This window comes from Bos indicus x Bos taurus, chromosome 11 (assembly GCF_003369695.1).
Source record: "Bos indicus x Bos taurus breed Angus x Brahman F1 hybrid chromosome 11, Bos_hybrid_MaternalHap_v2.0, whole genome shotgun sequence".
Lineage (NCBI taxonomy): Eukaryota > Metazoa > Chordata > Mammalia > Artiodactyla > Bovidae > Bos > Bos indicus x Bos taurus.
The window spans coordinates 27,766,440-27,777,880 of NC_040086.1; the positions used below are offsets into that span (position 1 = coordinate 27,766,440).

General features: G+C 43.1%; 1 protein-coding gene across 3 annotated transcripts in view; it reads right to left on the reverse strand.

The window, feature by feature from the left end:
- The window catches only part of SRBD1 (S1 RNA binding domain 1), a 244,569-nt gene extending 235,640 nt beyond the window's left edge, over positions 1–8,929 (reverse strand). For 2 of the 3 annotated variants that reach the window (XM_027555165.1, XM_027555166.1), the window contains exons 1-3: positions 8,859–8,929; positions 6,359–6,438; positions 5,340–5,514 (exon numbers count right to left, since the gene is read on the reverse strand). In XM_027555165.1, coding sequence (XP_027410966.1) covers positions 5,340–5,514; positions 6,359–6,438; positions 8,859–8,909 — 306 coding nt within the window. In that variant the 5' untranslated portion in view covers positions 8,910–8,929. The remainder of the gene's footprint in view (positions 1–5,339; positions 5,515–6,358; positions 6,439–8,858) is intronic. The other variant, XM_027555167.1, reaches the window with a different exon arrangement.
- Between the last annotated feature and the right edge of the window lie 2,512 nt (positions 8,930–11,441).

The following is an 11,441-nucleotide window of genomic DNA, read 5'->3' on the forward strand; positions in this document are numbered from 1 at the left end:
CTGCTAAGAAGTTCTGAAGAAACGGCAAAACTGTGGCAGTGAGGGCATCTGAGCAAGTAGGGTAGTAAGACAGGAAACAGTGAACTGATGGCACAAAAGTGAGATAGACACAATAGAAATGTCAGAGGTAGCACAGCTTCTGGTCATGACAAGATTCAGGTTGAGATCATGAGCAGGGGAGTGAAGGCAGAGAAGAAAAAGTCACTGGAGGTGTGGAGGTTAAAGAACCAGGAACACAAGGTACTAGACGGCTCATCAAGTGGAGAGGGAAAGCACTGAGAAAAATTACAGAAGATGGCAGAGAGGAAGATATGAAGCTGCAGCTAAATTCTTCAAATGAAGAGGAATGGCCAGTGGAATGGCAAAGTATAGCAATATGGAAAGGAAGAGACTGAATAATGGATTTTGTCTACGATGCTTGCTAGCAACAGATTTTAAAATTATTAAGAGACTACCAATTCTAGCTCCACCCAAAATAGGGTTTTCAATTATTTTGTTCAGTGGTGGTTACACCAAGGTAAGACGAAAAACCAATGAAATGAAATCTTCTAAAATGCTCCATGTGTTTTGACTGAGCTAGAAAACTAGCTCAATATCTCTTGAGAGGCTTCCCATGTGAATTCTCTTTTTCCCTTAAAAAAAAATATACATACATCAAGCATAATGGAAAGGATCAAGAAGTCACCATGACAAGGGTTCTTAAGTTGTACGCTCTTAAAATAAACTTTAAAACTTAGAGGATGGGCATGTGCACGTGTTCCGGAAGAGAAAGTTCATAACTATAATCAAATTCTCAAAGGGTTAGTGACCCCAAAACAAAGAACCAGGCAACTAAGATGTATTTCCTAATTAGACAGCCAGGCTGCTTTTAAGTGCAGCTATGCCACCCTTAATAAAAGACCTCCAAACTCTTGTAACAAACAAGTCAATACTTTCTTCAGTTCAATTCAGTTCAGTTGCTGAGTTGGGTCCAACTCTTTGCGACCCCATGGACTGCAACATGCCAGGCCTCTCTGTCCATCACCAACATCTGGAGTTTACGCAAACACATGTCTATTGAGTTGGTGATGCCATCCAACCATCTCATTCTCTGTCTTACCCTTCTCCTCCTGCCTTCAATCTTTCCCAGTATTAGGGCGTTTTCAAAAGAGTCAGATCTTCATATCACGTGGCCAAAGCATTGGAGTTTCAGCTTCAGCATCAGTCCTTCCAATGAATATTTAGGACTGATTTCCTTTAGGATGGACTGGTTGGATCTCCTTGCTGTCCAAGGGACTCTCAAGAGTCTTCAACACCACAGTTCAAAAGCATCATTCTTTGGCGCACAACTTTCTTTATAGTCCAACTCTCACATCCATACATGACTACTGGAAAAACCATAGCTTTGACAAGATGGACCTTTTGTTGGCAAAGTAATGTCTCTGCTTTTTAACAAGCTGTCTAGGTTGGTCATAACTTTCCTTCCAAGAAGTAAGTGTCTTTTAATTTCATGGCTGCAGTCACCATCTGCAGTGATTCTGGAGCCCAAAAAAATAAAGTCTGTCACTGTTTCCACTGATTCCCCATCTATTTCCCATGAAGTGATGGGACCAGATGCCATGATGTTAGTTTTCTGAATGCTGAGTTTTAAGCCAACTTTTTCACTCTCCTCTTTCACTTTAATCAAGAAGCTCTTTAGTTCTTCTTCGCTTTCTGCCATAGTTCAGTTCAGTTCAGTCGCTCAGTCCGACTCTTTGTGACCCCATGAATCACAGCATGCCAGGCCTCCCTGTCCATCACCAACTCCCGGAGTTCACTCAAACTCACGTCCATTGAGTTGGTGATGCCATCCAGCCATCTCATCCTCTGTCGTCCCCTTCTCCTCCTGCCCCCAATTTCTCCCAGCATCGGAGTCTTTTCCAATGAGTCAACTCTTCGCATGAGGTGGCCAAAGTACTGGAGTTTCAGCTTTAGCATCATTCCTTCCAAAGAAATCCCAGGGCTGATCTCCTTCTAATCTGCATATCTGAGGTTATTGATATTTCTCCTGGCAATCTTGATTCCAACTTGTGCTTCATCCAGTCCAGCATTTCTCATGATGTACTCTGCATGTAAGTTAAATAATCAGGGTGACAATATACAGCCTTGACGTACTCCTTTTCCTATTTGGAACCAGTCTGTTGTTCCATGTCCAGTTCTAACTGTTGCTTCTTGACCTGCATACAGATTTCTCAGGAGGCAGGTAAAGTGGTCTGGTATTCCCATCTCTTTCAGAATTTTCCACAGTTTATTGTGATCCACATAGTCAAAGGCTTTGGCATAGTCAATAAAGCAGAAATAAATGTTTTTCTGGAACTCTCTTGCTTTTTCGATGATCCAATGGATGTTGCCAATTTGATCTCTGGTTCCTCTGCCTTTTCTAAATCCAGCTTGAAAATCTGGAAGTTCACAGTTCACGTACTGTTGACGCCTGGCTTGGAGAATTTTTAGTATTATTTTGCTAGCGTCTAAGATGAGTGTAATTGTGCGGTAGTTTGAGCATTCTTTGGCATTGCCTTTCTTTGGGATTGGAATGAAGACTGAGCTTTTCCAGTTGTGGCCACTACTGAGTTTCCCAAATTTGCTGGCATATTGAGTGCAGCACTTGCACGGCATCATCTTTTAGGATTTGGAATAGCTCAATTAGAATTCCATCACCTCCACTAGCTTTGTTCATAGTCGTGCTTCCTAAGGCCCACTTGACTTTGCATTCCAGGATGTCTGGCTCTAGGTGAGTAATCACACCATCGTGATTATCTGGGTCATGAAGATCTTTTTTGTATAGTTCTGTGTATTCTTGCTGTCTCTTCTTAATATCTTTTGTTTTTGTTAGGTTCATACCATTTCTGTCCTTTATTGTGCCCATCTTTGCATGAAAAGTTCCCTTGGTATCTTTAATTTTCTTGAAGAGATCTCTAGTCTTTCCCATTCTATTGTTTTCCTCTATTTCTTTGCATTGATCACTGAGGAAGGCTTTCTTATCTCTCTTTGCTATTCTTTAAAATTTTGCATTCAAATCGGTATATCTTTCCTTTTCTCCTTTGCCTTTCATTTCTTTTCATAGCTGTTTGTAAGGCCTGGTCAGACAACCATTTTGCCTTTTTCTATTTCTTTTTTTTTTTTCCTAATTTTATTTTATTTTTAAACTTTACATAATTGTATTAGTTTTGCCAAATATCAAAATGAATCTGTCACAGGTATACATGTGTTCCCCATCCTGAACCCTCCTCCCTCCTCCCTCCCCATACCATCCCTCTGGGTTGTCCCAGTGCACTAGCCCCAAGCATCCAGTATCGTGCATCGAACCTGGACTGGCAACTCGTTTCTTACATGATATTTTACATGTTTCAATGTCATTCTCCTAAATCTTCCCACCCTCTCCCTCTCCCACAGAGTCCATAAGACTGTCCATTTCTTTTTCTTGGGAATGGTCTTGGTCACTGCCTCCTATACAATGTCACAAACCTCCATCCATAGTTCTTCAGGCACTCTGTCTATCAGATCTAATCCCTTGGATCTATTTGTCACTTCTACTGTATATTTGTAAGGGATTTGATTTAGGTCAGACCTGAATGGTCTAGTGGTTTTCCCTGCTTCTTCAATTTAAGTCTGAATTTGGCAATAAGGAGTTCATGATCTGAGCCACAGTCAGCTCCTGGTCTTGTTTTTGCTCACTGTATACAGCATCTCCATCTTTGGCTGCTAAGAATATAATCAATCTGATTTTGGTATTGACCATCTAGTGATGCCCATGTGTACAGTCCTCTCTTGTGTTGTTGGAACAGGGTGTTTGCTGTGACCAGTGCGTTCTCTTGGCAAAACTCTGTTAGCCTTTGCCCTGCTTCATTCTGTACTCTAAAGCCAAATTTGCCTGTTACTCTAGGTGTTTCTCGACTTCCTACTTTTGCATTCCAGTCCCTTATAACAAAAAGGACATCTTTTTTGGGTGTTAGTTCTCGAAGGTCTTGTAGGTTTTCATAGAACTGTTCAACTTTAGCTTCTTCAGCATTATTGGTTGGGGCATAGACTTGGATTACTGTGATACTGAATGGTTTGCCTTAGAAACGGAGATCGTTCTGTTATTTTTGAGACTGTATCCAAGAACTGAATTTCAGAGTCTTGTTGACCATGATGGCTACTCCATTTCTTCTAAGAGATTCTTGCCCACAGTAGTAGATATCATGGTCATCTGAGTTAAATTCACCCATTCCAGTCGATTTTAGTTTGCTGATTCCCAAAATGTCGATGATCACTCTTGCCATCTCCTATTTGACCACTTCCAATTTGCCTTGATTCATGTGGGCTGCCGTCTATGGGGTCGCACAGAGCCAGACACGACTGAAGCGACTTAGCAGCAGCAGCAGCATGGACCTAACATTCCAGGTTTCCATGCAATTTTGCTCTTTACAGCATCGGACTTTACTTCCATCACCAGTCACATTCACAACTGGGTGTTGTGTTTGCTTTGGCTATGTCTCTTCATTCTTTCTGGAGTTAGTTCTCCATCAATCTCAGTAGCATACTGGGCACCTGCCGACCTGGAGAGTTTATCTTTCAGTGTCCTATCTTTTCACCTTTTCAGACTGTTCATGGAGTTCTCAAGACAAGAATACTGAAGCACTTTACCATTCCCTTCTCCAGTAGACCATGTTTTGTCAGAACTCTCCACCATGACCCATCTGTCTTGGGTGGCCCTACACAGCATGGCTCACAGTTTTATTGAGTTAGACAAGGCTGCAGTCCACGTCATCAGACTTGTCAGTTTTCTGTGATTGTGGTTTCTTAGCTATAGGTAAAACCTACTCACCTACCCACTAAAAGTGTGTTAGTGAAAAGTTTGCCTGTAAAGATGAAGAAACAGAGGTACTGGCTGATAGGAGAAAAGATCAACTAAATAACCTTCAATTATTCTTTTATTCTTTCACTGCATATTAAAAGTTTTGCATTTTAGAAATGCATAATTCTTTTGATATTGCAACAGAGCCTATAATTTATTGTTGTTGGTGTCTTTTAATCCAGATTGGTGCAGATACAGTGTTTGCTTATGGCAAGACAGACATATGTGCCAGGTAATAAATATTCTTCTTCCTCCAATGTGGTAGATCTGATGGTAAATACCATTAAGACCCCTGGCAGAGGAAACCATTGATCCGCAGTTTCTGCCATTTACCTGGTTTTTCCTAGTCCATATAAGGAGAAAGTAGCATCACTAATTAAGAAGACACTGCAGGGTGCTTGGCTGCAATAAACCTGTGCCCGCCCTCCAAAAAAAAAAAAAAAAAGACACTGCAGGGTTCCCTCTATCCAGCTAAGGTACCTACCAGCTCCTCCTTGACAGCCACGTCTTCCGAGCCATCACTGATCTGCAGCGTGTTCTTCACTCGTGGTACTCTCTTTGGTTTGGATACCTTGGAAACAGGTGGCTTACGGCTTCTGGGGACTTTCTTTTGGGGTTCCCAGGCACTGTCCTCCTTATCATCTTCAGAGGCAGATGATCTGAGAGTAAAACGACAGAAAAATTTTCGGGAAACAGAAGCCAAATGCTAAAGGTTTCTGAAAAAGAGACATACGCTTCTTGAAAAAAAAGAAGGTAGATGTTTAAAATAAAATGTAGTGATGTGAATACAGACTATGAACTGAACCAAGAAATTTGACCAGAAATACCCTCCAATACACTGTAAATCACAGGTCTCCCTTCATTTTCCTCTTACCTAACCAATATACACAACCATATACTCAAGACATAGAAAATCATTTATTACCTTAAGTAGTAAATAGTAAATGGGTCATGTCACACCATAGTCATGGTGAGGTTTTCCATTTTTAAACAATATCTAAAGACATTTTTGATTGTTACTACTTGGGTGGGGGAGGGGAAATATAACCAACTTGGGTGGGGGAGGGGAAATATAACCAACTAATTGTTACTACTTGGGTGGGGGAGGGTAGAGACCAGGGATGCTGCTAAAGATCCTACAAAGACAGTTCCCACATCAAAGAATTATCTGGTCAATAGTGCTGAAGTTGAGAAACTGCGCTCTAAATCAACATAAAAAACTCCTCTACTCCCATGGATCGTATATTCTAGTGTAAATATTATATTATATACTTAGTTGGTCACTTCCTCCTTGTTCAACAGTGTATCATCAACACCTAAACAGAGCCTGGAACACAACTCTGTTCAATAAATACAGTGAGTTCAATAGATATTTGTTGCATGAATGAATGAAGAAACAAAGCTTTCTTCCAAAAAAATGACTTCTGAAGTTAGTAAATGACAGAATGCATATCCTTAAAATATACATCATTCTCCCACGCCATGTAAAACAAGTATGCTTACAACTCAGAGAAGGAAGAGAATTCATCTTTGGGTATCACAGTCTGGACCTTTGCTTTTGCTCTTCTTGGCAATGATGACATCTGGAAGAAGAAATATAACATGAAATCATCATGATTTAAATCACTTGCATGACTGATAACTTATTTTGTCTACAAAATGATGTGCCATTGAACACTAACACTCCAATAGCTCTTCCGCTAGAAAATGCCATAGGAGGAAAAAAATGACAATCACTCACAAGCCTGAACACTTGTTTTCCCTTCTATGGCTGCCAATTATAAGGGCAGCTAACAGCCTTCCAATAATTTCAAAAGCCTGGTGAGCGTGGGCCATCTTTGGAAAAATGTAAGTCCTATAGGGTGAGAACTCTTAATTTTTTTCCCAGAATTATAGGCTTGCATATACTCGAAGTATTATTTGATAATTTATCAGACAGCAAATAATAAAGTCCTTTATTAAACTGTATCTCAAAGACAAGAAATGTCTTCCCTCTTCTTTATCTTCTTAAGAATACAGTTAATGCCAATCTACAAAGCTGACAGTCAATTACATGATGCTGACTGACTAAGCAGCCAGGTTGTTCCTAAAACAAGATAATTTAGTCCCTTATTATAAAATTTCACAATATTTAAGTAGGATAATAAATCACAAATCCCACTAAAAAGTATTTCACAAATTCAAAGGCCCAGCTCTAAATTAAAAAAAAAAAGAGTCAAACAGCCAGAGATGTCATACAATACACAAATTTTGCTTTAGCTGATAAATTTTACTACCTAAAGGATGTAGGTCAAACCTAAAAACTACAATGGACTCTAACACGCTTGTAAACCTTTCAACAAGTTCCTAAACCAAGCCTACATTATAATGCCTCTGTTCTAATTCCTGCTGGAAGAAGGAACACTTCCCAGAAATACCAAAGGGGTTGTCACAAAAAAAGGGAACACATCCTCCTGGCAGCTATCCCTCAACTCAGTACAGTGGGTACAGAAATACCGGACAGGAAAGCACCCAGAGGGAACCAGGAGAACAAAAGGAAGTAGACAGAAAATTCTTCCATCTTCTCCTTCACCCCCTTTTTGGAATTTTATGTTTCTCAAGGCCATCATTCCTTAAATAAGTGCTCCTTGATACTGATTATAAAGGAATGGATAACTTGTGATTTCTGTGTTGAATGTATTGTACCACAACAGAGAAACAGAGCGTATGATACGATGGCATTTCAAACCAGGACAGAAATGAATTATTCAATAAGTGGTATTACGACAACCAGCTATCCTCTGCAGGAAAACAAGTGTTTAATTCTTGCTTCCACACCATGAACTAACAATACATTCCACACTGATGATGTAAAGGTACCAAATTTTTTTAAAAAACTACAGTACTACAAAAATTAAAAAACACTATTTTCATAACTTTGAGTGGAGGTGGGAGAATAAAGCTTTTTCTAGGCATGACTCAAAATTCCAAAAGCCTAAAAGATTAGCAGATTTTACTATGTAAAAATTAAACCCCCAAGTCAGCAGTGGGAGCATTTCAGAACCAAACCAATTTTCTCTGCTGCTGCTGCTGCTAAGTCGCTTCAGTCGTGTCCGACTCTGTGCGACCCCACAGACGGCAGCCCACCAGGCTCCCCCGTCCCTGGGATTCTCCAGGCAACAGTACTGGAGTGGGTTGCCATTGCCTTCTCCGAATTTTCTCTGCAGTATCCTCCAAAAAAAGCACAGGACACGGTATCTGATACCTCAGAACTAAGGGTAAAGGGAGTACGAGCTGGGTATATGTTGTCTGAGGCAAAGGAATGTCTCTACAAGCTCTACTCTGCTTCATGAAATTAACAAACGCCCCTGGAAAAAGTCTGGAGGTTCCTTCTCCGGAGAAGGTAAAACAGAGTCTCTAAACTAGGGGATACCAAGTACAGCTGTTGGTAGGGGAACCATACAGAGATTTCCGGTCCCCTTCTCCCACTGTGCTCCCAAAAAAGCTGCCAGGCAGATTCCTACCATCTAGGGAGAAGTGTGTAAAGACTCTTCCTTGTGAATCTCACCCGCCCAAGAATAAAAAGCTAAAGATACTAAGCTCCCCACAAACAACCAATTCAGTGTGCCCTCAGGCACAGAGCTGAGGATGCAGCTGCTTCTGCCCGGGACAGGATCTGAGAGTCAAAAGGGCGCTTCCTCCCCCACCTCCATTCATTTGAGGTATGAAAACAAACTAGGTCTATCTACCCGGCTTCCCCACAACTGCGCTTATGTACTAAGTGCTGAAATTTGACTGAGAAAACGCGCCAGGTGACACGCAGCAGCTAGGACGGGTTTTCCGAGGGGGTAGGGTGTGGGATACTGCAGTCAGTACTATGTAATGAAACTCCTCACTTTAAAAACGGATGTTATTCCCCCAGTGATCGCTCAGAACTTTTTTAATGGTCCCAAAAATATCGGAGCCCGGGCACCTGGCTCCAGCGAGCCCGCAAGAAGCCCGCGAAGGCGGACGTTCGGCTCACCTTCCCGCCCGGCGTGTCTGAAGCTCCGTGAGTCTGTGTGCTAGACAACATCTTCCGGTTCCCGCCGGAAGTTTTTCAAACGCCGGAAGTCCCGCCTGGCTCCCCCCGGACTCGCCGCTTAGGCGCTCATCTCCCAGAATGGGGTGGAGCCACGCTGAACGGAGGCGGGGCTAGAACGAGGATCTCGTTGAAGCTCTGGGGTGGGACCCTTTCCAGGACTTGGGGCGGAGCTCGGACCCGGACCGGTCGGAGATGGGGCGCGAGGTGTTTGGAAAGGCCGACCCACCTTCCTGTTTTTCTTATTTTTCCTTCTCTTAATCCGCTTTGTTTTTATTTTCTTCTTTCCTCTTTTAAACTTTTTTCAATTATGTTTCTGTTGATTGCATTATTTGTAATTTGCAATGGAAAAATGAAAAACAATCAACCTTTAGCCTTTCTAACGTGAATGTTAAATATCGGTAATTAACTTTCCTAAGGGTGTTTCTTCGGAGAAGGCAATGGCACCCCACTCCAGTACTCTTGCCTGGAAAATCCCATGGACAGAGGAGCCTGGTAGGCTGCAGTCCATGGGGTTGCTAAGAGTCAGACACGACTGAGCGACTTCACTTGCACTTTTCAGTTTCATGCATTGGAGAAGGAAATGGCAACCCACTCCAGTGTTCTTGCCTGGAGAATCCCAAGGACCGGGGAGCCTGGTAGGCTGCCGTCCATGGGGTCGTACAGAGTCGGACACGACTGAAGTGACTTAGCAGCAGCAGCAGCAAGGGTGTTTCTTAAACCCGGAGATAAGGGTTTGCTATAACTTTAGAGGCATATCCAAATTTTCCCTCTTCTGATAAGCCTTCAAAGGTCCGTCAAGTCAAAGCCATGGTTTTTCCAGTAGTCATGTAAGGATGTGAGAGTTGGACTATAAACAAAGCTGCACACCAAAGAATTGATGCTTTTGAACTGTGGTGTTGGAGGAGACTCTTGAGAGTCCCTTGGGCTGCGAGGAGATCCAACCAGTCCATTCTAAAGGAAATCAGTTCTAAATATTCATTGGAAGGACTGATGCTGAAGCTGAAACTCCAATACTTTGGCCACCTGATGTGAAGAACTCACTTATTTGAAAACACCCTGATTCTGTTGCAGGAAGGCGGACCCCTTCCAGGACCCGAAACTGGGCACTTGTCTAACACTCGGAAATGAATTGTCTGAGGAGACACATGTGTTGACAAAGCAAGAGATTTTACTGGGAAAGGGCACTCCGGTGGAGAGCAGTAGGGTAAAGGAACCCAGGAGAACTGCTCTGCCACATGGGTCTCAGTCTCAGGTTTTATGGTGATGGGATTAGTTTCTGGGTGCTCTTTGGCCAATCATTCTAATTCAGAGTCTTTCCTGGTGGCACATGCATTGCTCAGCTAAGATGGATGCTAGTGAGAGGGATTCTGGGAAGTGGACGGACACACAGTGTCTCCTTTCAACGTTTCCCGAACTCTTCTGGTTGGTGGTGGCTTGCTGCTGGTGCTAAGTCGCTTCAGTCGTGTCGGACTCTGTGCGACCCCATAGACGGCAGCCCACCAGGCTCCCCCGTCCCTGGGATTCTCCAGGCAAGAACACTGGAGTGGGTTGCCATTTCCTTCTCCAATGCATCAAAGTGAAAAGTGAAAGTGAAGTCGCTCAGTCGTGTCCGACTCCTAGCGACCCCATGGACTGCAGCCCACCAGGCTCCTCCATCCATGGGATTTTTCCAGGCAAGAATACTGGAGTGGGGTGCCATTGCATTCTCCGGTGGTGGCTTACTAGTTCCGTATTCCTTATCAGGATCTCCTGTTATAAAACAACTCATGCAAATGGTTACTATGGTGTCTGGCCAGGGTGGGAGGTTTCAATCAGTGTGCTTCCCCTAACAATTCTGGGAAAGATTGAAGGCGGGAGGAGAAGGGGATGACAGAGGATGAGGTGGTTGGATGGCAACACCAGCTCAATGGACATGAGTTTGAGTAAACTCTGGGAGTTCGTGATGGACAGGAGGCCTGGCGTGTTGCAGTCCATGGGGTCGCAAAGAGTTGGACATGAGTGAGGAACTGAACTGAACTGAACGGATAAGCCCTCACAGGGTCCTTGAGGTTTATGGGAGGGTTTAGCCCTAGTGGGGCATTCCTGGTAGCTCAGATGCTGAAGAATCTGCCTGCAATCCAGGAGACCTAGGTTGGATCCCTGGTTTGGGAAGATCCTCTGGAGAAGGGAATGGCTACCCACTCCAGTATTCTTGTGGTGGGCTACAGTCCATGGGCTTGAAAAGAGTCAGACACTACTGAACAACTAACACACTTTAGATCTAGCAGCATTACTATCTTACTTAGGTGTCTTAGGCAGCTTAGGGGAGACACCTATCAAGATGGTAGAATGGTCAGTGAGAGCACCTCTTCCCACAAGTACATCAAAAATACATCTAGGAAAAGAAAAAATACACCTAGGATTCCCCTGGTGGTCCACTGGTTAAGAATCTGCCTGTGAATGCAGCAGACACAGGTTCAGTCCCTGACTGGTGAAGATTCCACATGCAGGTAAGCTGCGCTGCCACAACTACTGAAGTCCATA